At 48.0% G+C, this 26,602-nt stretch overlaps 1 protein-coding gene across 13 annotated transcripts in view; it reads left to right on the forward strand.

Annotated features, from left to right (window-relative positions):
* The window catches only part of MAP4K4 (mitogen-activated protein kinase kinase kinase kinase 4), a 173,407-nt gene that overhangs the window by 63,099 nt on the left and 83,706 nt on the right, over positions 1–26,602 (forward strand). For all 13 annotated transcript variants that reach the window (XM_082672480.1, XM_082672481.1, XM_082672470.1 and 10 more), the window contains one exon: positions 17,834–17,890. In XM_082672480.1, the coding sequence (XP_082528606.1) occupies positions 17,834–17,890 (57 nt within the window). The remainder of the gene's footprint in view (positions 1–17,833; positions 17,891–26,602) is intronic.

Consider the following 26,602-nt stretch of genomic DNA (forward strand, 5'->3'; position numbering starts at 1 on the left):
GGCTTAGGAGATAGAGAACATTAGTTAGTACAGGCTGCTTTCCTTTTAAGAGTTGAAACTGCTTTTACAAAGGATGAAGTGTTGGATTAGAAAAGACAAAGCTTAGCTTCTCAAGGAGCCCAATTCGTGCTTGTGTTGTGACCGGCCGCGCAGTGGCCAGGTTTTGGCCTAGCCTTGGTGCTTCTGGTTAAAGGCCCCATTTTAGACATTGCCTGCTCTCCTTAGCGTTAGTCTGCGTGTGTCTAGAGGTAATGTGGCGACGCCTCTGTCCCCCGCGCCCCAGACCCTGTGTGTGTCTTCCCTGGTGGAGGAGGTGAGGGCCCGTGGAAGAGGTGTTTGCGGCCAGTGGCAGTCTAAACTGAAGGTTTTAGGAGCGGCTCGGTTGAGTGTGTGACACGAGACGCCCTCTCCCGGCCTGTCCGCGTTGCTGCTGCTTCTCAGCAGAAGGCACAGAAGCCTTTTGTTTGCTCTGTGGTGAGAAATGCTCCCTTCTCGGGGAGGCACGGGGCGCCAGTGCCACAGCTGGTGGCATCCTGTCCAGACCCTTCCAATTAAAAACTGTGGTGGTGTTTGGTTAGAAAGCTAAAAGGAGAAGAAGCTGGAATTTAATTTATTATGTGCTAGTTTTGTAATTTTAGATGAAAAAGAACATCTTTGCTTTTTGCTTTTGCCAGAATCTTGTGCCTGTGTTTGCTACATGGCTTCTTGGAAATAACTGTAATTCACTGAATCTTAAGTGGTGTTATTTGACTTGGTTTTTTCCTTTTTCTTAAAAAAAAAAAATTTTTTTTTAAATTGTAGTATAGTTGGTTTACAATGTTTCAGGTGTACAGCAAAGTGATTCAGTTTTACATATATTCTTTTTCAGATTCTTTTAAAAAATTGTATTGGAGTATAGTTGATTTACAATGTGTTAGTTTCAGGTGTACAGCAAAGTGATTCAGTTATACATATACACATATTCATTCTTTTTCAGATTCTTTTCTCAGGCTCTTTTCTTTTTACTGGGAAATTTTTTTTTTTAACATCTTTATTGGAGTATAATTGCTTTACAGTGGTGTGGTAGTTTCTTCTGTGTAACAAAGTGAATCAGCTATACATATACATAAATCCCCATATCTCCTCCCTCTTGCGTCTCCCTCCCACCCTCCCTATCCCACCCCTCTAGGTGGACACAAAGCACCGAGCTGATCTCCCTGTGCTATGCGGCTGCTTTACTGGGAAATTTTTAAACTGCTTGATTAATTTAGTCTCATTTGTTCTCGTGTGATCATTTAAACAAAAAAGTAGAGTGAGTTTCAGCTCCTCGTAACAAATATGTACCATCAGCTCGGTGCTAGAGTTGTGATAGTGAAAAGCCAGCAGGGTAAGGTCCCTGCCCTCTGCTTCCAGACATACGAGTTTGTTCTTAAATGGAGGGAAGAAGGGTCGTCATGGTGGATGGAATTTTGAGAAGAAATAAGTTAATGGGAGTAGGGTTTTTGTGGTATGTACTTCTGCATTATATTAGAAATGAATTGAGTTCTCATGTTTGCATATTAACGATATAATAAGATGGTGGTATTGTGTTGCTCATCCAGAAACGTCTTGAGATTTTGAGCCATTTGTTGGGGGTTGTATATTTAAAAGAATATCTGAAGGAAATAGGGGTGACTGACAACTCTAACAGCTAATTGATGTCAGTGAGATAGTTCTCTGGCTTTTATTAATTTGTTATAAGCAAAATTATATTTGTAAAAAAATTTCCTAAGAGGATGAGCTAGCTTCATTCACATCTCTTGGTTACTGTTGATTTATCATATTCCCCCTTCAATAAATAAGTTCTGTTCTTTAGAAAGTTGCTGGTAGTTTATTTCCTGTTCACAACATGTTACCACAGTGTAGTTGGAGCCCTCAAAGGGGATCTTTTAAAAACATGTTTTTGGTCTACATTACACAAACCATTATATTTTTGTTGCAATTTTTGTAGAATAACAATATTAAACCGTAAAATTCAGTTGTCATGCAGATTTAATTCGATTAGTAGCAACCGCCCGTCTTGTCTCCGGCCTCATTTCTAAGTGGAGGGTGGGTCTTCACGCTCCCGTGGTCCTCCTGGCCCAGTCTCCATGGATTCGACTAAGGTGCCCAAGCTGGGCTTCCCAGCATTGCCTGGCCGCCAGCCACAGGACCCAGAGCAGACAGCTGTTGTCAGGTCCTGCCAGATGGTGGAGGTGGCACAGGTAGCCCCTCTCCCCGCCAGGGAGGAGATGCTGGTGCTTCGCGGAGGGAGCAGCGCAGGGGAAGGAGCCAGAGCAGACCTTCCTGCACCTTCCCGAGGTCATGATTCACTTGTGGGGAGAACTCTTCCTAGAGCAGGGGCTGCAGCGGGACGAGAGGATGGCCAGGAGAGTCCCGGCCCCTTCGCTGTATCCCTTACACTCAGGCCCCCATCTTCCTGAAGCCTGTGGGCCCCGCCCCTTCGTCCAGTCCCCTTTCGAGGCGTCCTCTTCTCAGGCTCCTCTGAGTACCTGCTGGAAAGAAGGGGAGCATTTCCCCACCGAACGTGGCTCCTGGCGGCGCCCCCCCTCCCCGCCCCCATGGCTGAACTTCATTCCTCCCATTGTATCCGGAACTGCACGGAGGCCGTGCAGACGGCAGACGAGCAGTGTTGCTCTGCCGGGGCCCCAGTAAATGAGGCCAGACCCTGGGTCACACGATGGTCTGATGTACGGTGCTCCAGGGTGGGCGCCATTGCCTGAAGACTTGGAAATGGCAGTGAGAAGATGTCCAATTGCCCAGCGCACGGTCAACCTTTAAATAGAAGCAAAACCCCTCCATCATCTACTAGAGGCCTAAGAGTGACGCACGGTGTCTGGAGGCCTTGTGATTGATCGATGGTTTGGAAACCTGATTGCTGGTGGTCCTGACGCTGCAGTCCATGAGGGGTCACAGGACTCTCTGGGCCTCTCGGGTCTCCCTCACGTGGTGAGACCTGCCGTCCTTGTGCTATGCGGTTGCTGTGCTAGAGTTCAGAATTCTGCTGGCTGAGGGTGTGTTGGGCGGACATTGTCCAAATAACATTGCTGCCCTTGGCCTCTGCTTGGGTGTGGCCCCCGCCGGGGAGGACTGGGGAAGAGCCCCACAGATCTGTACCCAGCATCTCAGCCGCCTGAAAATCACTCACACAGGTTCCTTGCTTGTTTGTTTTTATCCCCTAAAAGGGCAAATTGTCTCCCCAGGGCGTACAGTCAGGTGTCCCGATCCACTTTAAACAAACCCTATATGTGAAGTTGTAGCTCACATCCCCCAAATTTCTTCAAACTTGGACTTTGGTGACTATTGCAAAAAAAATTCTTCTAAGTCCTGCTTTAGGGAATGCACCTACTCATCGAGAACAGGCATAACTGTAGAAATATTTGTCTCTATACAAATTTTGTTCCTTGTGAGTTGTTGTGACTCCCTTTCTAGAGATCCAGATGAGACTATTCTGTCCAGGAAAGGATGAGAAAGAGAAGTTGCTGTGGTGTTTTCTTAGTTATCCCCTAGTCTGGAGGAATCGCATGAGATGGGAAAAGTAGGGCAGAGAGCAAAACTCAGTGAGTGAAGGCCTCTGGCATTCGTGTTGCAGTGTTTCATCAGTTTCATACAAAGTAAGGAATTACTTGTGCGTTTCTCTATGGTGGCCTGTGCTGGGCTTTCCACAGGCATCCTTGGAGGTGCAGGTGCCTGCAGGGGGACGGTACCTCTGCATCTGGTTGGCACCATTCAGTTTCGTTGCCGTGGGTTTTCATAAAGTGGGCACCCCCCAGATGGCGTAAATGCTGCACAATCTCGGGGCCCCAAGGGGCCCTCGGCAGCCAGCGCTTCCCCCTCGAAGGTAGCGCCCGGGGCAGGAGTTAGACCTGCCCTGGCTTCCCTGTTTTACCGGAAGTGTAACTTTGTTGCCTGGCGATGTCATTAGAATAGGAAGAAAAGTGAGAGGCAGGAGGGGGGAGGAAGTAAGGACTTTTGCTAACAAAGCAAAAGCCTTCAGCGGATGTGTCTGTCTGCCCGCCTGCCCCCCTGCCAGCGGGCGGCCCCCTGAGTAAACAGGAAAGAGGCCCGAGGTCCGGAGGTGCCCTGGGTTTTGAACCATTCCTGCTTCCCTTTAGCATTTAAATTTTATTTCACACCTTGTCATAAAGTAAAGTTGAGTTTTGTTTTCTTTTGGTGTGTGCGCCACTGTGAGTTGGTTCTCGTGACCATGGGCAGGACACAGGACTGGCCGTCAGCAGAACCCTTGTGATGTTCCCTTGGGTTCAGAGGTGTAGGCACTTGGGGATTTACAGAACTCCCTCCCCCACCAGGCTCCCCCTCAAGCTTCCTGCACAGGCCACCCCAGAGGCAGGTGGCCAGAGCCCTGCAGCTTGCGGTGGGTCAGCTCATGGTCACGTTGCCCCCCCCTCCCCCAGTTGTATTTCCTGAGAAGGGCTTGTATCTCACGGTTTATCCCTGGAGGGTCTGTTGAGGTGGGGACAGCCATGGTGGACGTGCTGGGAAGCTCTCAGAGGACATCGCCTGAGGGACTTCAAGGATGTACCCCCCCCCCCCCCCGCCCCCAGTTGGAGGTGCTGGTTTGTGAAGGCCGTGTCTGTGCATCACCAAGTGAGCCAGCACACAGGTGTCCACCGCCCACGGCGCTTCCTTGGCCACTGGCTGGGGCTGGCGGTGTGCAGGCCCTGGGCGAGGGCCGGGCAGGGGGGGTTTATGCTCCTGGCCTCTGACTTAGTGATTCACCATCTGGGTGCCTCCTTTTCCCCCTTAAAACAAAACTTCTTGAAGCACGTCGGGGAGGGTGTGCAGACCGTCTGCCGGCCCGAGGCGGTCCTGGGCAGTGCCATGCTCCTCCCCCAGGGTCCTGGTGGATTGATGAATCAGGCGGTGGCCCCGGCAGAGGGGGACAGGGAGCAGGCTGCCCGGTGGTCAGCAGCCGGTGTTTCTGCCTGACTGTTCTTGTGTGGTATCTGGGGCTGGTGCTTCCCCCGCTGTCACGCTGTCACCTGTGTCTTTCCCATGTCTGGGAGGTGACAGCCATGCATTCACGAGCTACGGCGTGAGGCTGAACCTATTATAGCACGTGATCCAGGGTGAGGGGCTTTTGGGGGCCTTTTAATTTTTTATTGAGAACGTGGGTTTTGGTGGTGCCTGCTGGCATTTTCTGACATTATTGCTGCCGTCATGAGGCCACAGTTGCAGTGATTCTGAATTATTTAGGGGAGATTACAAGGTACGGATGCTCAGGCCCTACTCCTTAGGGACTTTGATCCAATAGATGTGGATGAGGCCCAAGCATGTACAATTACAAGCAAAACAGAAAACATGCAGCAGCAGCAACAGAACTCTCCCCTGGTGACCGGCTGTCAGCTAGGGGTCTGCTGCTGTAGCCTCTGACGGAGGGCACTGGGTCCGCGGTGCACGCTCATACCTGCACGAGGGTCCGGGTGGGTGGGAGCTGTGGGAATGGCTGGAGAGCCGCTGCTGGCCCAAGGGGGCTGCCTCAGCCCAGCCCAGCTCTGCACATCATCTCCCTGGGCCTCGGGACCCAGCTTTAGCGTGTCTGATTTCCAAGAGAAACTGAAAATCTGGGTTTTAGAAATGTGCAGCCTCTCAACTTCTGGGACGTTCAGTTAAAAACACAAAAAGCAGCCTGTCCAGCCCCATCCCCTCCCCCAAACCCACTAAGAGAAACGGGACGTCCACTTCAGTCATGAGTTACCAGGGAGAACCTGCTGTTAGCGCCTGGGGAGCGGTTTCTGGCTGTAGACCCCCAAAGAACTGCCTTCGTAAGTTGCCGGGATAATCTGAAATGGTAGAAGTGCAGCCGTAACGAGACAGCACGCAGGCAGTGTTTCATGTGACTGTGTTCATTGGCTTTTGTTACTGTTCAGTAATTAAATTTTGTAACCCCACAGCCCAGGCAGCCACATACCAAATATTAATATGCAGTGATGTGCACCGTAAATTTAGGGATTTGTTTTTCAATCCGAAACATGATTCTCTGACTGTTGTCCTTAGAGAAAGAAGGGAGACTTTGCTTTCAGTGTTTGGTTGGAGAATCATAGCCAGGCTCTGCCAGTAGAGGCCTCGCACCTCAACCTTGAGGCTGAGTTTTGCTGAAGAGAAGCGGTGTAGTCAGGTGGTCCGTGGAGAAATCTTGAAGCTTCCTTTGGCCGGAGCCTGTGGTCCTGCCTCGCCGCCCTCTCTCCATAGCCCAGGCTCAGCTTCGCAGGTGGGAGTGGCAGTGCTGGTCTGGCTTGGCTTGTCCGGAGAGGGTCCTGCCCTCCTGTGTGCTGGGCGGGCCCGTTTCACAGGCACGCTGCCGTGGGACGTCCTTGGGGCTGTGTGTGCTACTGACAAGAGGGAGCCGAGGGTGTCACCACTGTGGCAGCTGGCATAGGACCTGCACGTCGCCTGCAAGCCACCAAAGATGCCGCCTTGGTCGAGGGAGGGCTGGCGGCCCAGCCTGCGCGCCTGTGTGGTTGTTTTCTTTGTGTAGGTTAGTTCTGGCTCTCGAGGTCCTGCAGGGCAAGTCATTCATCACCAAATGACAGGGTACCGGAGGGAGAGGCCTCCCTGCCCACCCGCTATGAAATAGCACTCCTTCCCCCCCCACCCCCCCCACCCCGGGCACGCCCTCTCCTCACTCGGCTAGGTTTCCCCCTAGAGCCCTTTTTTTTTTGGTCCAAGGGGGCTGCCATCAGCGGATTCACTTTTGTATGGCTTGTGTCCCCTCTTAGAATGAGGGCACAGACCTCACCTGCTTGGTTCATGGTGTGTCTCTGGTGTGTAACCCAGTGCTTGGTGAACCATAGTGTCGGCCTGGGGAGCAGCTCAGAGCCATCGACATTTCATGGTGAGATGGCCATGCTTCTGGGAAGTTAAGGGACTCATTCAAGGTCATAAATCTGTTTAGTGCCTGAGCGAGCAGTTGACTCAGGTGATCAAAATTTCTTTTTACTTTTAAGGTCATGGGTTTAAAGCAAAACTTGGTGGATTTGTGGGTTGAAGGGTTTCAGTTCAGCGTTCCCTTTCAGTTCTGTAGGTTAATTTTGGATGCTTGTGGCTGTAGGTTGAAGAGAGAACCAGCTCTGGAGCAGCAGGCCCTTTCACGGGGGTCTCATCAAGGGGTTGATGAAAGGGAAGGTGGGCTTGGGCTGAACCACGGGCAGAGCTCTGTATCCCAGGGAGGAAAGAGTGGCGCTTGAGTTGACGGCGTGGGTGCATCATTTCTGGTGAGGGATCCTGTCAAGTGGAACCTCAAAGGGAAACTTTATAAAGGTGCGTTTTCTCTTTTACCTCTTTTTAAAGGAGGAACAGGGGAATTAGGAATAATGAATGAAGTATCTAATGCATATTCAGCGCAGGCAAATTACGAGTTGTGTGTAGAACAAACCTTTTATCTCTTTTTAGGAAGAAGAGTGGAGTTATGAATATGTATGAAACATCATGAATTTTTAGCACAAGCAAATTAAGTTGTATACAGACTTTGAAAACCAGAAGGAAAACAAACACTGCCCTTAGAGACCACATGCCAGGGAAGAATTATGCCTTCTAACTGTGCCAGTGCCGAAGACACAGCAGCGGAAGTGGTTCAGGTTCAGAAACCAGGTTATTCTTGTATTTAGAAATTGTTCAGTGAGACACAGAGCTGCATATAGTCTGACTTTATATAAATACTGGAAATATATCCAGATTCAAGGGCAGTGTTATTTTAGAGTCAGCTTCTTGAAGGGCTGAGAAGAAGTAAGGCACAATTTGAAAACCTTAATTGCAGGTTGGGTTGGTGATGACTAGGAAGGGCCGTGGGTGGGTCGGGAGCCCAGAAGGGAACAGGACCCCTCGCATCACTTAACCTCTTGCCTTCCGACTTGTGTCCGAAACCTTTAACCTTTTACTCTCAGCCAGTGAGAAGAGTTCAGTTTGAGTGCCTTAGTGATGCTTAAAGTGATATTTCAATATTGAAGTTACTCTGTGGGGATAATTCTAAACATTGAGTGTATTGTGAAGTCACGGGGAGAAATGTAGGAAAGCTTCTTGAAGTGGGAGGGGCGTAGCCCTGGGAAGAGGAGGAAGGTGGCACCCAGAATTCTGTGCCTCGTCTTTTGTTCTGGGTAAATGGTCAGCCGCTGTGACGAGCAGACTTCTCATTAAAAGTTCACCGTCTTGTGTGTGCTTCCTCCTGGAACCCTGGCGCTGTGTCTGCTCTGGCCTCACCCTGGTTGGGGCCCGTTCAGCCCCCGTTGGTTATGTTTCAGTGTAACACGTGCTTCCCCAGCTGGTCAGACATGCGGCCCAGCTCCTTTCCCTGATTCTTACCTCCTCATTTGAGCAATTCAAGAATTAAAACTATATAAAACAGTAAAGACAGGATTCCCTAGTTAGAAATAGGGGACTGTGGTCACCCTGCCTGTGGCCGAGGGGAGGCTGAAGAGAGAGGAGTTCAGACTGAGAATTACATTATAGATAAACATGGATCGTTACTTTTGCAATAATTAAAGTAATGGGACGTGGTATGTGACTTGAAGTGAGTAAGAAAATATATCAATATCTAATTTTATATGTGTATACATACTTGATATACATATATATCAAGTGCTATTAATTTGTATGGGTCTCAAGAGAAAAATTCTGGTTATATATTTTGTTTGAAGTCTGAACAAATAAACACTTAGTATTTTGTGGTAGAGTCTGTGTAACTAGGTTTATCTGTTCCCCCCGGAAGGTAGCTCACATTGGAGGGAAACATCTAGCGACCTGTGTTTCTTTAGGGGACCCTCCTGCTTTTAAAGCTGGTCTCTCAGATGCTGTGACAGGTGATGCTGGTCCCTTCTGTGGTCCCACTGCAGTCCCTCCACTCCAGTCACGCTGCTGTCCACCAGGACCAGGCCTGCTACCAGGTGTTCATTTTTTATAGTTAACAGGCCCTACTGCAGAAAGTTGTTTTTACCCTCGTTTTACAGAGGAAGACGGCGGTGTCCAGAAAAGGTTGAGGAACTGGCGTGAAGTCACCCTTGGTGTGCGCTGGAGTGCGTGGTACTTCCCTCCTGGACTCCTGACTCCAATGTCTGCTTTGGGCACCATTATGCAGTATTTACGCATCTTAATATGTGATATAAAGGAACTAATGAAAAAAAATAGTTTCTTATTTTTCTCCTTGAAAAGTATGAACAGAAGTTTTAATCATAAAAATATTGATAACATAGAAAAGAAAAAGGTGAACTCATTATTTTTAGTAGGTTCAGATAGTCAGCAAATATGAAAAGAATGTATTTTATGTGCAGCTCTTGCTGTGAGAGCCCCTGAGTAGGTAGTGTGTGTTTCGCGGGTCGTGTGTGTGTGTGTGTGTGTGTGTGTGTGTGTGTCCCTTGGTCCGCTTTCCTTTATCCAGTGCTGAATCACATCACCTTCAGGACAGTGTTCGAATTTATCTTGTCCTCCTCACATTGTTGGTTTCAGGTCTAGCGTTGCCAGATATGACTGCTCAGCTGTGGAATGTGGTGCCTTATCTCTTAGTGCCTAAGGTAGAATAGCTCCACACACAGGTTTACCTCTGGTAGAGGGTTTGGAGGTGTTTTCGTGCTGTTAAACCTTCTTTTGTTATTGTAAACTAAAATTGCTCAATCTGAGGTCAGTTGGGTTTTTCTGGTGAGTAGAGGAAAAGGCAATTGCAGATGTGCAATAAATGTTAGCAATAGATGCTTGCAGAATCCAAGATCTCCATTGTTTTCGATGCTTTGATATGAAGACTTGCCAATGCCTTTTCTTTTACTATCAGTGTGAGAATGGATATGCTAAGTTTTCGTCCTTCCTTGTGTTTGTGGGTCCTTTACTATTGGTGCTTTTTAATTTGCTGGTCTCCCTCTTACAACGTAATTCCTCACACTTGACGCCGTAGCCCAGACACTGGCTCGCACCTGTGCTGCACCGCAGGGCTGCTCCCTCCTTGGAAGGGGCACTGTCTCTTTTCATGCAGCTGCACCAGGTGTTTTTATAAAGCAGCTGCCCACCCACTGCCCAGGCGTGCGGGCGCGCGCGCGCGCGCGCACACACACACACACACACACACACACACACACACACACACACACACAACTTTGAGGGAATCATCCTGAGCGCTCACGGTAGTGCCTCTTCCTCAGGCCCTTTCATTCACGCGCCCATCCAGGTTGTCTCCACTCTGCAACAGGAGGGGGTGTTTGCTGCAGTGTTCGCTCACCTAACTGGAACTTAGCTTGCTGTCTGGTCAGCCTACCCCCCCCCCCCCCATATCTGTTCTAGAACACAACCGAAAATGACAGAACAGGCATGCGGAGCCCAGATGACTGGGCGCTTTCTTTGTTGGAGTCAGAATGTTGCTGCCTGACGTAATATTCCCTGTGGCTGTCACTTAATTGCAAGGACAGGATGGTAATTGATGTTCATAATGTTTCCCCTGAGCCATTAAGAAAAGCATCTTTAACGTCCTCAAGATTTCAGGCTTTAGAAAGATTTCCATCCAGATTGGTCTCTTAAAGAAAAAAAAAGATGTATTGCATAAATTATTTCACTTTCACTACCTACTAACTCAGCTGTGCAACGAAAAAGACTTGTTCACTGGAGGTGGGCGCGGGGTAGTGGGGGTCTTAACCCTGCTATTGGTTTTGGCTGTTTCGTTCTTCGTAGAAGTTAAAAGTCTGCACATTCTCTGCTACTGAGGCATAAATTTCTTTAAAGGGAGTGTTGGTGTAGGGTGAGGCAGCTCCAACCTAAGGAAGGCAGAATTCTACACGGAGATCTTGGTTTTAAACACTTCAGGGAATAGAAGCGCGGTTCTCTGACTAAATCACGAGTCTTGATCTCATAACACTCACATATTCCTGCGCTTTCTCTCTCTCCCTGCTCATCCACAGCCCTGAACGCGGAACGGAGGGAGAGGCAGATGAACAGATCTTGATTATAATAGTAAATGGTAGTTCCAAGGATAAAGTGCCCGCCTCGCGCTGGGTCTGGGCTTCGGAGGAGGAGTGTGATCAGAAAGTGTGTCACTGGTATCCTGTCGCCCTTCTTCCTACTCTGGCGTCAGGAGGTGGTTAGGAGACCGAGTTCCTTCCCGAAGTGCTCTAAGCCGTCTCTCTCCCGCGTTAATTACATGGCTCTTGGGGTGCTGTCTGGGTAACACACCCTCTTCCTCTGGTTACATTTTGGATTTTTTTGCGGACGTTTCCTGGAAAAGAACACTCAGGAGTGGGGTCTGTGGTCTTGGGATTTACGGTGCAGGACCAGATAAGCTGGTCTTTGCCGTTGGGGTGGATGGACGTGGACCCTTAGAAAGTGGTCAGTGCACCTCCTGGTGCTGAGCTCGTGCTGTCCCTCACGTGGTCAGGTCGGTTTCATGTGTGCCCTTTAAAACAAGGACCTATAAGGGGGAATTATAATTGGAATTAGAACATTTTTTAAAGACTTAATTTGTAAAGAGCAGTTTTAGGTTCACAGCAAAATTGAGAGGAAGGTACAGAGATTTCCTATACAGCCCTGTTCCCACATTTGCATAACCCTCCCCCATTATTAGCACCCCTCCCCCCATGGTACAGGGGTTAAAACTGATGAACCTGCATTGACACGTCGTAATCATTCGCTTTACATTAGGGTCACTCTCGGTGCTGTACATTCTGTGAGTTTGGACAATATATGATGACGTACATCCATCATTATGGTATTGTATGAAGCATTTTCACTGCCCTGAAAATCCTCTGTGCTCTGTCATCTCCCTTCCCCGCTGGAATTTTTAAGTTAAACTGTCAGTGATGTGAGCGAGACGTCTGGGGAGAGAATCGACAGCCCAGGTTTGGCTGAGCCACTAAATGGTCTCCTTCTTGCTCCCTGGGTTTACTTTCTCATCTGTAAAATCAACCATTTTGACGAACTGGGCTTGCCTGTAGCTTTCGGACATTTCAGAACATAGTTACATGTTTTTGTGACACACATAATTGACATTGGTTAGAACATGTTTGTTACGAGTCTGACCTTTGCACACCGAAACCCCAGCTAAGACAATGAGTGCATCTCTTCACGGTAACAAATCCTATGTAGTCCAGAAGCGATATGAGAACTTGAATTTGGGCTTTCTCATACAAGCGTGGAGAAGCGATTTTCGAAATTCAGAATGCATAAGAATCACTAGAGATGGGATTAAAAAGTCATGGATTCCTGCACTCCACTTACAGAAGTCTCACGTTTGGGACTGAATCATTGGGTTCCCCCCTTCCCTTGGCCTGGCGACGCCTGCACACGTGTCCCTTTCTGGGATTTGGTGAGGATGCTTTCCAGTTCAGATCTCAAGGGGTCCACCTCCTGCCCCCTGCAATCTCTGGGGCTACCGGGCAGTCCTTGCAGACCCCCTGCGGCCCTCACAGTGGTGTCTTTCTGACGACACCTTTAAAGGCACCTCGTGTCACCCAGAGCCGTTGGCTTCACCCTGTCCTGTTTCCTGAGTGTTCCTGCTACAGAGTAGTGTTTTTCTGTCACCATGTAACGCTCCTTCTCGTGGACTGTTTTGCAACCTTCGGCCACCAGCTCCCTGAAGGCAGGGGCGGGGTGGGGGGGACTCTCCCTTCACCGGTTAAGTGCAGCCCGCCCTCTGCTTACTGAGGTTGGCGTTGATGGGCTTTGCTCTTAAGCAAATAGAAAGCCAACTTCAGGCAGCTAATCTGAAAAGTTTTCTTTCAGATTAAACTCAGCAGGAAGCAAAAGCATTGTGATCTCCAATGCTGTGCTCACATACCTTCAGATTCCCTAGAGAATTCCCTTCGGGATGTTCTTTCATTGGCTTTTGCTGGTTTCTCATGAGAGAGAAAGGCCAGGGATTGAAAATCAGTTTTTATTATTGGCTACTGCATTGCCATGTTTGGTTATAATCACTTAAGGTATTTAAGCTGCAGAACACTAGTCTTGGCAGCCCGCTCTGGAAGTTGGTTCAGTAGGACACTTGCGGTCCTTTCTCTCTGAAGGTCCACAGCCTGGTGTAGGGAACAGGTCTGCCTGTGAGTCCTGAGCTGGTTAACTTAATCCTCTCCATCTGTAAAATGGAGATAACGGTACCCATGCTGGGTTGTGTGAGGAGTAAAGGATAACGCCCGCAAAGCTCTTTGTTCACTAAATGTCGCAAGAGTGGGGACATCTTGGTGCCCCGTGTCCTGTCCTCACGGCCTGTCTCCAGGTGTCCTTGCTGGAGTTCAGGCTGTGAGTGCGCACACACAAGTTCAGGCTTGTGGAGGCAAGAAAATACCTGTCATCCCTAAGGTGTGTTTCCCTACCGCTCATAGTGTCACAGACTCGAGAGATCCCCTTCTTTGACTTTCCTGCCTGCGTTTCCTCTTGTGGACGAGACCCCGGAATATTTGCCTCCCAGTGAGCATACTTTTTTTTTTTTGGTCCAGCAAAGTGCTTGCAACGTAACAGTTATTCAATAAATATTTGTGGAGCAAAGGAAGTTCCAAGAACTGTAGTAAGAAAAGATGAGTCATGATCCCTGACCAGAAGAAAATGAAATTAATATTTGCAAACCAATTAGACACCATGGTAATGGAGAAGTGCTGGGTCTGAATTTCAGTTTCCCTAACCTAGACTTTGATGCACTACAAAATATCAAAAATAGTTTTTCTTTCAGGACCAATATTAGGCGTATTTTAAGTTTTAGGGGCAATAAGAATGTACCACTGAACTCTTTGCAAAAGGTTTCTCCCTTCTCAGTTGTTTTCTGGAAGAAAAAATTTTTAAGGAGTTCATAATTTCAGTCGTAGAGATAAAGAGCTTAAATGCTTTGTTTTGCTAATTGGAAGATTTAAGATAAAAAAGGTTTACTAGTTCCTTTCTTGTTTCTCTGGGTCAGGGATAGGAGGGCTCTGGGTGCCTAAAGGAAGTAACATAAATATCACTGAAATAACGCAAGAGTACAGAAAGGGTACATTACATTTTAGACTTCTTGCTTCTGCGTGAAAAAGTAAACATAGAAGTTGTGTTCAGTCATTTCAAACAATCACGAGCACCATCCCAGCGAGCATACTTATTCATCAAATGCATTTTAATGGAGTTATTGGGGTTCTAGGTAAAGATTATGCAGCGTGAGGTAGCTTCCTAGTACTTGGCGATAGTGGAAAATTAGGAAGATAGGAACCTCACCATCTTTTTCTCTTGGGATTTAAAAGCTTCCCTTGAATGCTGTTCCTTCTGCCGTTGGCTCCTCTCTGTGGCTTACAGACAGACTTCAATAGAGGCAGACAGACAGGCTGCCACAGTGTCCGCATCTTAAAACCATGTGGTGGTGTGTGTTTTCCTTTCTTTTCCTTCTTGGAACTTGTGTCATAAATGTAATACGTATTTGCAAATGCAAGGTGGCAGTTTCGACTCAGAAACATGCAGGAGAGTTGACAATTAGGGCATTTTCCTCAGCTTGGACGCCTGCTGAGGGTAGTTTGAGTTTTCCTTTTAGAAAGAGAAACACGCGTTTTCCTCATTTAAAGACCAGAAAGGAATCAGGTGCCGCGCAGTTTGTCCCTTTGCACAGGATCACACATATGGCTGGAGATGTCCTCCTCAGGCTATTTTGTCGGCCCTTTTGGTTCCTTGACACAAAGATGGCCCAACTCAGCACATAGGTTATGACTTCTGTTAGTCTCACATTTGGAGGTTTTCTTTTTTTCTTCTTCTTTAAAAAAAAAAAAAAACAATTAGAGAAGTACATTATTTTAGCACCCCACTGTATTGGCCAGCCTTTTGAAAATAGAAATGGGCCGACATTGGCTGGGTTTGAGATGGTTGCAGGTGGAACTAGGGAGCAGGGTCAGGGACTCAGCGTGGCTCTCTGGTTGTGGGGAGAGGAAGGCCGTCCCCTGGGTGCTCCCTGGGTGCCAGGGGTGATGTCTGGGTGGAGACGCCGTGCACTTTATTTATAGCCTGCCTTATTCTAGAAGGGGCTTTAGGTCCCTTAGCACACTGGATCCCACAGGAAGCTTGTAGAAGTTATAAGCAGCTTTTCCAAGGAAATTACAGCCGTTGAGGTAGCAGAGGAATGAGAGCCCAAGGCTGCCTAGTCCCAGATTTGTTTCTTCCAGCATGTTGTCTTGATTCTTGGGAGGGAAGCAGAATTCTTAGTTTCCTGATTTAAATTTAAACTCAAATGGACCTAATTCTGAAAGACCTGGTGTGTGTTAGTGAAGGCTACTGCCTTTGCGTGGGCTGTCCTTCAACACAGAAATAATGATTTGTTGTTAGGTCCTAATTCCATCCTCCCTCAGCGAGGGAGTCTCATTCTACGTGAACATGTTTGAACCCACGACCCTCAGCTATCACACCATCGTCACACTGCTCAGGCTGAAGGATGCACGGTGGCTTTGAGTTCAGGCGTTGAGGGAGGAAAGGAAGACGCCTCTAATTTAGAAACATCTGGGGAGGTTTTCCTATCGGCCTGTGGGTTTTCCTGAGGATCAGATGCTCAGAAGGCCCTCCTTCCTCCCCATCTCACCGACATACTTCTGTCTCACCACCTGCCCTCTTGAAAAGCGGGGAAGCTGGACAACCCTCTGGACGTTCCCTCTCGTCGCTTGGTTCCGTCCGCGAGAAGTCTGCTGCGGTAATTGGGACATGACCCCACTGCAGGAAGAGTGACGGGCGTTTGTTTTCAGATGTGAGGGCTGACCAGGGGTGAAGGAGCTGGTCTTCGTGTCCCTTACGTGGAAAGGCCTGAAGGGTTACTTTGTTCTCTTAAGTTCTCCTCTTTGTTCTTGGATTCTCGGAAGCTATACCTTGGCTTCAGGACTGCGTTGCCCGTCTGTGCTAATAAATCCACCTCCTGTCATCGATGGAGGGAAACAAGGTTTCCCTTATTTTGTCACCAGGGCTGCACTTGACCCTGTGCCACGTGCTGTCCTTTGCCCCTCGGTTGTTCTTACTGACACCCCTGTGATGTGGACAGGGCGGTCACCCCACTGACAGGGGACGAAGGTCCCCGAGTGGAGGAGATGCCGGGTGGGCACAGCGTGGTGCCCGAGCCGGGCCGGGAGCTCTGTCCTGCAGCTGCAGAGGGTCATCGGCTCCGTGTGTCCGTGTGAGCACAGCTGTGGGTACCGCGCTCAGGATGGTGAGCTTCCAGAGCCTGGAACCCACGGGTGGAAACTTGAAACGAGCGAGTCAGAGGTGGACACATCCACGGACGCTGGCTGTTAGACGGACAGGGAGTAAGTAAACCGTGGCCGTTCGAGTCGGACATGTGGGCCCGGGTGCCGTGAGCAGATGGCTATTTCCTGACACAGGGTTGGGTCCCCCCCTGCCGTCTCCACGGTGGGGCTGTTCCTCGGGCCACGTCATGTGCCGAGTGGGGACCAGCAGACGGTGACATTCTTTTCAGGATTGTGAGTCACCCAGCTGTGAACAGAGCCGCGGTGCAGGCTGTGCCCTGGGCTCTGGGGATGCAGGGGAGTGTGATGTGGGCACGAGGGCCAGTGGGCCTGGGGAGGCTGGGTGGCTGGAAGGGCATTTGGGGACTGGCATTGGGGCCGGTGACCAGGCAGGAGGCGGGGCTCGTGGGACCCCGCACCGCCTGCTGCGGAGGCAGAGCGTCTTCAGATGTCTGACTGTGGATGACGGGACAGGGCCACCCTTCTGAGCCCGTGGACGGGGGCTCTGCAGGTGGGTGATGCTGGAACGAGGTTCCAGGCCTGTGGGCTTTATTTGTCCTGCTTTCCCCTGTCTAGGCTGTCGCCCAACCCTGCTTGGTGAGCTCCTGGGCCGGCGCTGGACCCCATCCCGCTGTGACCACAGAGAGTTGAGAGAGAGTTGTAATTCAGTGTCATTTTCATGGAATTGTTTTGTCCAAGTTGTAATTTGAGTCCCTGCCCAAGCTTTCCAGAATAAGTGGAGAGCTTTCCTCAGGTTTCAGGTTCTAAAGTTCACAGCTCTTTCCATCACGAGGCCACAAGCGAGGCCGGCTCTCGGAGACTGTGGGGACGTGCCTGCTGTTCCACGTTTGCGGCAGCAGGAGCGTACTCCACAAAGCCCTTGAGGAGCCGGTGCCCACGATGTCAGGGTAGCTCTTTGTTGCTCTCCTTAGAGATGCCCAGCAGAGCGTTGCAAGATGGGTAGGGATTAAGTCCCTCCCTCCTGGTCTGGGGGAGGGGACAGGAGAGCTGCATCAGGCTTGTTTGAAATGCTTGTGATATAAATGGATAACAAACGTTTAGGTTCTAGGCTGGGAATTACGACACAGCTGTAAGACCGCGCTCTCTGTGCCCCCATCTCTTTGTGTACCCCCTTTATTCCGAGTAATTATGCTCCAGCCTCCCTGCATTGGGATCACGGGAAAGCTTCGAAGAAGACTCTCAGTATAACTTGTAAAATCAAGTAATGGGTATTGGGGGTATACGAGCGGAAAATGACTGTTACCCATTTTTGACAATAAATGATATCCAGACTTTTTTGGTCGTTTCCTTCATGTGGAATGTTGAGAAGGGAAGGCTGGTCATCCTGATGTATGGAAGAAAACATTATTTAAGTTGTTCAGATTGAGGAGTAATGATACGTAAATGAAGCCCGGGGAAGAAAGAGGGACTTGATTCTTTATCAAAACTCCTTTGTTCTACTAACGGTTTGGTTTATTAAGTGGGGTTCACGAGTCCTACAAACCAACAGAACCATCCTGCTCTATTGGAGAGCTAGGAGTCTTTCATCATCAGTTTTGGGGAAAAAGTACAGAAGAGGTGACTTGCTGAAACGTCAGCCATTCTTTACTAATGACTGCAGAACAGCCGTGCCCATTCTCTTTCTTTTTTCTGTTTTTCAGGGTCGACATGTTAAAACAGGTCAGCTGGCAGCCATCAAAGTTATGGACGTTACTGAGGTAAGCTTGGGTCACAAGTGTTTTTAAAGCAATCGTTAGATAAAAAACAAGGACCCCCCTGTCTCTCCAGCCCACCATTTAAAAGGAATTGTTGTGTTTGGAGAATCGATCTTAAGCAAATTGCATTCATGTGACACCATGGGTTCAGAAGGGCCAGCAGCTGAGCTGGCTGGGGTTGTTGCAGATGGGTCCCAAGTAACTAAGAATCAGTAGCATTTTCTTTAAAAAAAAAAAAGCACATCTGAGTGATGTCATCCTTGACAATATAATGGACCATAATTGGAAACATCTTCTCTAATGGCAAAGAAAAGATTTGAGAAGGGATCACAGAGGTCACCTGAGTAGGGAGGTCGAGGTTGGTGGGTGGGAAAAGCTTCTCTGGGGTATTAGGGCCACATTTGGGCCATTTCTTTTATTTTTAACGTGGGGAAGGAAAACAGATACAGCCAAGTTCCCAGAGGTTTGAAAACAGAAACATCTGCTAGAATGCTGAGCAGATTGTTGGCAAAATTTAGTAGCAAAAAATAGTCCTTGAAATGGTCACATGAGGATTTACTGCGTAGCCTTAGATGGGAAGGAGGAGAAATTAGCTCTAATGAAAGGTAAGTGTGTGTGAGCCCGCGTGTGTGCGTGTACCTGTACTCATGGGTCCACGTTTAATTAAAAAAAAACAGCCATGGGTTATACTGAGCCAAATCCATCTTACTTAAATTATTTTCATCTGAAACTTTATCCGCTCACGATTGCTTCTAACTTGCCTAATTATGAATAAGATTTACATCATATATCACAGATTCTAGAGTGAGTTAACCAGAAACCGTGAGGATTTGGGATGCCTTTACATCAAGCCCTGATCACCTAAGCCTGGGGTCCGTGGAGGGCGAAAACGGCTAAGCTGGTCTCAGGTGTGCGGTTGAGCGTCTCGAGGGACGGCTCCTCCGCCCTCTTCTCCCCTCGGTCTCTAGTAACACACTCATCGCCGGCATGCATATTGTATTAGTAAGAATTAGAAATGTTGTCTCTGGACCACGGGGCAGCTAACTGCTAGAACCTTATACAGATATTTGAAGATGTGACATTTTATGCCGTGACTGCTCTCTTTCCTCTGTCATTTTCTAATAATGGAAAAGTACCATTGCTTGGCTGGCCAGAAGATTCTTGTAACCTCCTGGGCGATTCTGTTGCGTGCTAGTGATCCTGTTGGACTCTTTCCAGTGAAACGCTAATTTTAAGATTACAGAGCAGTGAAGGAGCCACCAATTCTGACTTCCTGTGACTTAAATACCACAGTCGGTGATTGATGAAGTGCCCTGTGCGTGGACCGATCGGGGCCCTGCCCACCGGGCCTCTGTTCACGCTTCCGTGCAGGTGGCCGGTGGTACAGCTGGAGCCTGCGTCGTCTGACAGTTGTCCGCACCCTCCTGACTCGGTTACTGCCAGACTCGGGGTACCATTTTTAACGTCATCTTTGGGAATTCTGTGACGCATTTGCCAGCCCTGTTCTTTCCTGGCTTCAGCCCATGCTGCCCTGGCTGACACGCTGCTGACATCTCCAAGGGCATCGAAGTGAGCTTGTCAGCTCTGTGGATGTCCTGTGCAACGTATGATCATTGCTTTAAAGTAAAAAGGCACGTTAAATCCTCACTCTTCCCCCACTTAGAGTCATCAGTGTTGGTGCCCTGGTGCGTTTCCTCGCCATCATCTCTCTGTGAGCACGGCTGTAAAACACGCACCCGTGTGTGTAATAGACACTTTTGGTGAGCTGCATACAAGAGGTGTTTCCTTGTCTGAAAAAATCGGGCAGTGTTGGACAAGTGCATTTTCAAGATTCCTTTAAAAATACTTACGCAGAACCCCTATGTTCAGGTAAAATGAAAACCAGACGGTGAGTCTTCAGAACAAAATACAAACCCAGTCAACCATTTACTGTGTTGGCCTCTCAGTGCTGTTTCTCGTGTGCCGTTTTCATGCAGTGACCTCTCTAGAGTGACCTTGGTGCTGTAGCCTGGTGCACACCAGCTCCCCGAGCAAGCGTGATTGCGGGTGGAGAGCTTGTGCAGCTGGGCCCCTGGAGAGCAGGCCTCCCGCCCTCCGCATCAAGGGCCTGCCTCTCGGCTCTTGCAAAGTTGAGGGCGTTGGCCGGGGTGGGACCTGGGAGCAGGCTGGCAGGAGGGGGAATTCGCAGCTGCTGTTTCTTGTTGCAGCTCCAGCAGGAGGGGCTGTTGTAGAGGGTTCTGTGGCTGAGAGCGGGGTCCTGCGTGGTTTCAGACTCGACTCAGTTTCATCTCGGGAGCAAAACGGTGTGGATGCGTATCCTTAGGAAGCCACAGACTCGTCCCGCTGGTTGAGCCTATTCCTGAGGTGAAATTGAGAGGCCGTTACCAGGCCACTGGGTATTCCTCAGGTTCCGAAGGCCAGAGGAGAGCAGGTGTGGGGAGGGAGGTGGCCCGGCTGCTCTGCCCCCCGCTGTGAGCTCTCAGCAGCCCTGAATAAACGCACTCCAGGCCGGCTGCCCCGAGTCCGCGCCACCCGCCGCGCTTGATTATGTGACCCTGGAAAACAAAGCAGACCGAGAATTCACGTTTCACCCTGGGGTGAGGTGCCAGGGGCTGTCTGGGAAACTGAGGGGTCTGGAAAGGAGGCATTTATTTGCTCGAGATGGACAAATGTCTTTACGTTTCTTCTTGGGCTTGAACTATTTTAAGAATCGATTTTCTTTAGGATTTTGAAGGGTTCTTTTTAAAGAAAGCGTGTCACTTATCTGATTGGTGGTGGGAAGGGTTGAAGGACGTGTTCAAACTGGACAAGACCAGGACACGAGATCTATAATGTGTTGTTTTTGTTTTTCAGATAATTGTAGGTTCACGAGAATTTGCAGGAAAGTACACAGGGAAGCTCCTTGTACCCTGCACCCAGTTCCCCCAGGGGTAACATCTTGTATAACTATAATACAGTGTCACAACTGAAGTCCTGCACAAAACAAAGCCAGCTAAGGATCTGACCAGGACTCCAGTGTTTGTTAGATTATAGCAGATATGTCTGCCTGCACGGCTTAGAACCGAGGCAGCCACGAGAGTCGGCACTGATACAGTCCACAGAGCTCATTCAGACTTCCCCAGTTTGACATGCGCATGTGCGTGCGTGGTGTGATGCGTTTTGCGGGATACTTGAGTTGGTTGTTTGAATTCTTGATAGCCCCTGTGTCTCAATGTCAAACTTGTATTATTCCCATCACGCATAAGGGACTGAGTTTGTTTCTTGCAGTTGGGGTATCACGTTGTTTCTGTTTAACACTCTGGAAGGTAAAAAAAAAAAAATTATCTAGATCAGTAATTCTCAACTCGAGGTCCAGAAACTCTTTAGGATTTGTTTCTGAGAATTGAATTTTGTGTTTTCATTTTAATAATTCCCACCCAACTTTTTTTTATGAGAATGTTCATAATTACACAACTGTTCAGAAAACGAACATTCTCTACCCTTTGCTAGATTCAGCAACTGAAGATTTCATTTGTGTGTGTGGTACATGCGTATTGTTGTGATACCAAGATGCTTCACCTGTAAATACTTGAGCACACTTCTCTTAAAATACAGTCATAATCATAATACCTGAGAGGATGAATGATTTCAGATTGTCACCTAATGCTGTCAATTTCAGTATCCTCAGTTGTGGCGAGAAAGGTTTTCTAACCATTTTTTCCCAGTCATAGTCTGGTGGAGGTCTATGCATTACATTTGGTTATCTTCTCTCTCTTTTTTTTAAGATCTTTTTTAAAAAATTGAAGCATAGTTAATTTACAGTGTTGTGTTAGTTTTAAGTGAACAGCAAAGTGATTCAGTTATACATACACATACGTATATATATTCCTTTTCAGGTTCTTTTCCATTATAGGTTATTCCAAGATACTGAGTGCAGTTCCCTGTGCTCTGCAGTAGGTCCTTGTTTACCCATTTTATATATAGTAGTGTGTTTATGTCAACCCCCCCAAACCTAATTTATCGTCCTCCACCCCAACCCCCATTATCCTCTTTGGTAACCATAATTTTGTTTTCTGTGTCTGTGAGTCTGTTTCTGTTTTGTAAATAAGTTTATTTTTACTGTTTTTTTTAGATTCCATTTATGCGTGATATCATGATATTTGTTTTTCTCTGACTTACTTCATTCAGTCTCTGTGTCCTTCCACATTGCCGCAAATGGCATTGTCCATTCTTTTTAATGGCTGAGTAATATTCCATTATATATATATATCCATCGACAGATAACTGGGTAGGGAACATGAGGTACATATATATATACACGACGGTTAGCTTATCTCTTAAGTCACTTTTGCTCTAGATCGGTTCCTCTGCACCTCCATGTCCCTCCTACTCTTTTTTTTTTTAAAGAGAAATCGACTTTTGGAAGAGCTCAGCCAGTTGTTTGGTAAAATACCCCACGTTCTGGATTTGTCTGATAGTTTCCTCACGTTGTGCTTTAACTTGTTCCTCCTCCTGTATTTCCTGTAAACTGGAAATTAGGTCGAGGCTTGAATAGACACAGAATAAGAATTTTTTGGCAAGAACACCTCATTGGTGGCATTGGGCTCTTCCTGTTGCGTGACCTCAGGGGGCATATGCCCATCCTGCTTGTCCCAGTGTTAGTGAAGCCAGTTTGACCTCTTGATGGAGGAGGCGACTGCAGAGTTCCCCACCGTCGAGGGGTGCCCTCAGCTCTGCACTGGGAAGTGACCTGCAGGTGATGCTGTGTGAATAGTTAGGACTGCAAGGTGGTGGTTTTCAGAGACTGTCTTCTAGGCTTGTTAGCTTGCATCAGTCTGTAAAGAAGAGTTTCCTTTCTTACCCACTCCCACCCTTTCTTGTCTTCTTTCTTATTCTAGATACTGCTGTAGACATGGGCAGTTTTATTTATTCAATGTGTTTCCATCAGTTGTAGCTGCCGTTAGTATTATTTAATGAAATCATGCCAGATCTGGCCATGGGAGCTCTTTCAGGACTGCCTTCTGTAGCCCTTTGATATGACCCCATTAGTTCTTGAGTATTTCCTTGTTTTTGGCACAAGTAGGTATTTGAGGCTCATCTTCCAGAATCTGGATCCCTTCCTCTGAGGAGCCTTAGTTCCTTTCAGTGGGAAATGCATTTAGAAACCAATATCTGGATGCTAAGTGTGCTCATCGCTGATGAGGTTTTCTGCTTCTAGGCCCTTTTAGTAGATAGAGCTTGGGAATATATTTTTCAGAATCAATTTTTCCTTAATTTTTAAAATCTTGTGTATTTTGGATTTCTTCCCCTTTTCTCCTAGCCTGAAAAATCTTGGTTCCTAATAAAATAATATATATGTTTGCTTTATCCTTTTTTTTTTTTTTTTTTTTTTTTTGCGCGGCACGCAGGCCTGTTACTGTTGTGCCCTCTCCCATTGCGGAGCACAGGCTCCGGACGCGCAGGCTCAGCGGCCATGGCTCATGGACCCAGTTGCTCCGGGGCACGAACCCGTGTCCCCTGCATTGGCAGGCGGACTCTCAACCACTGCGCCACCAGGGAAGCCCTGCTTTATCCTTTGATAAACATAAAATCATTTCAGAATTACAATAACAATGGTACTACTTAGCAATAGGCATGGAGTGAAGTTTGCTTTCTCTGAAGCTGTTTCTGTCCTTAGGCTATATCTGTGACGGATTTACAGAGTGCTATATTCAGAAGTTACTTGAAATACGAATTCCTCTGTATGGCTTATCAATTTGCTATGTAGCTACCAGCTTCAGTTTCTATTTTAAGTCATTTATAGAGGGTTTCCTTTTTCTCCTGATTTAATTTTTGAATGTGTGAATCATTTACATGTTTCACAAGTCAAAACTCTATAAAAAGGCACATATTTCAAAATATAACTTCAAAAAGCTTAGGCTTGACCGTCTGAATGACGGGCCACCGTATACCCAAATACTGCCGTGCAGCTCCGTGCCCTATTTGTGTTTGACAATTGCTTTGGGCAAAGGAGGGCTCATCCTCTTGGGGTGATGCAGAGAGAACAGAGGCAGACAATATGTAGTGCTTCATGGCAGACAGACATGAAATGGTGCTCTGTGGGCTGACGTTTCGCTGCAGCCCATCACCGCCCCCAGTCCGGTCTTCGGGCTGGACTGGCCCCATGGTTCTTCCTTCACTAGGCCTTCCTGGCGAAGGATGGGGTCAAAGTGGTAGATTCTCAAAGTGTGGTCTCCCAGCAGGCACGCCTGGGAATTTGTTAGAAACGCAGTGTCTCAGGCTCTATCCCAGACTCCAGCATCAGAAATGCTGGATCGGGGCCCCAAGTTCTGGGTTTTAGTAAAGCCCACGAGGGGATTCGGAGGCACCCTCAAGTTTGAAAACCCTTGTTCTAATGGACCATAAGGAGAGAAGCCGCCCCCTCACACCTGCAAGTTGAAGGATTCCAGCTTAGAGACACTGAGCCTTCGTGCCGAGGAGCACATTGCTAGTCGGATTTCAGGGACTAGAACTCAGATCTCTGATTCCCAACTGACAGAACCTTTGAAAGTATTAACAATTTTAAATGTCAGGTTCTCAGTAGGGTTGTTGATAGAGCTGATGTGGTCTGGACCCTAAGGGATGGGTGGATATTGCCCATCAGATCAGCCAGAGCAGCTGTCTTTCAGTCCTAACAGCTGAAGTGTTGGTGATTGAGGCGTATTCCTTGGAGGAGGGGAAGATGCTGGGCCTGATGCCCACTGGGGTGCAGGACGCTGGTCGGCAGGTTTTGGTGGGTGCCCTCCCTACTCCCGGCGTAACGCTGCTAGTGATGGGAGAGTGAGAGCTGCGTAAAACCTAGCCTCTGCCCGTGGTCAGCCTGGGGAGGCAGGTGCCGCAGAAGAAGCGGCCCGATGTAGGGCACGTCTGATGGGCTCTGATGGGCTTTGAGTGCCGTCTGAGCTGGGTCCGCGGAGGAGGAGACGGATGCTCGCTCGCGGGGCGTCCACGCTCAGGCAGGAAGGAGCAAACCCGCTCACCCCGGTGACAGGGCAAGGCCCTGTGAGCCTAACAGCTTTACCACTGTTCAGCTGCAGGGGGCACGATGTACTGAACGTGCTGCTCTTGTCTGGACAGAGGTGAGAGCAGAAGGAAGGGAGGGAGAGGTCTCTGTGGACTGTGACCTATTGTCCCTTCCTTCTGGCCCTCAGAGGCCAGTTAGATGCTGCAGGCCTGACAGCTTGGTCCTGGCTCCTGGCCCCCAGCCTCCTGTGGCTCCGGCAGGCTGGCCATGGGGCTGACCCCATCGTCAGGGGCGCGGTCAGTGCATCAGTGTCAGCTGTCAGCTCCAGCGGCAGGTTGTGTGCCTCCTCTTCCAGATACTCTTTCCTTACCTTCTGTTTCTTAGCTGCCTTAACGAACTACCTTCTCTCTCTTAGCTGCTGGGAGAGAAATGATGCACAGGTTTGTGGGATGCTAAATTTTATCTGGCATTTTCTTACCTTCAGTTACTTCTAACTTAATTCGAACGATCTTGATATTAGATTTCAGCTTCCTAATTTGGATCGTCTTCCTCAGCCTTCCTGTAGATAAAGGTCACAAGTTGTACCTCTTTATTATTATCGTAATATTGGTATAACGCAAGTCCTTGAAGAAAAGTTCTTAAAGTTCATTAGAAATTGATTAAGCTTTGATTTATTATAATTAAAAAATATGGCAGTAATTTTGAGAACCAGTAGTCCCACTGTGTCGCCACCAATCACACCCTTATTTTCACAATCACCTCCCTAAGAAGACTTCTAAGATTTTGTTTTTTCCTAATCACCCCAATGAAAATTTACAGTCTGCACACATCTGCTCATGTACTGTATGTGTATCTTTATACATAAGAGTGGTAGGTTTTTTTCCTACACCTCTTAGAACCACTTTTCATCCCCTTAGGGCGATGTCACCCCATTGAGGACACCTGGTGTAGAGCAAATAAGCATGGACCTTTTACAAAAGAGCTAGGGTGCCTTTTGTACTATTTCTAATACTTCCTTCTTTAAAAAGCTCGCTAGATACTAGAATTCATCGTCAGTGATGGAGTGTAGAGTGGATGCAGCGAACGATAGTCTTAGGGACTTGTGCCAGGCATTGTGCTGGGCGTGGTACAGGCGCGGCTGGAACTCATGGATGTCCTTTCCCTGCATCTACAACAGATGGAAGAACAAAGGTGGGACTTGGGCCGCAAGAACAGACTGACTGTAAAGCCTGCTCCTCTTCTGTTTTTTTTCTTTTACGTTTAAATTTTCTTGACGTATTGATTTACAATGTTGTGTTAATTTCTGCTGCACAGCAGAGTGACTCAGTTATACATATATACATTCTTTTTCACATTCTTTTCCGTGATGGTTTATCACAGGATATTGAGTATAGTTCCCTGTGCTCCACAGTAGGACCCTGCTGTTTATCCAGCCTGTTTATACTAGTTTGCATCTGCTAATCCCACACTGCCAGTCCTTCCTGCCCCCAAATTTACTCCCCTTCCACTATCCTTCTTTCTCTAAAAGTAATGTGACGTTAACTTAGGGTTAAGTCAAACTGCTCAGCAAATAGGTACCTGCGGATGTGTTTTGAAGATAACTCTGCTGGTGAGGATGTGACAGATTTTGTAAAGGATTAGATTTTTTGCTTTTGTCAAGGATAGAATGTGTTTCTATTTGGGATTGATTTCTTCTAATTTAAGAATGTAGGGCTTCCCTGGTGGCGCGGTGG

The sequence above is a fragment of the Grampus griseus genome (genome assembly GCF_964374135.1).
Source record: "Grampus griseus genome assembly, chromosome: 15".
Lineage (NCBI taxonomy): Eukaryota > Metazoa > Chordata > Mammalia > Artiodactyla > Delphinidae > Grampus > Grampus griseus.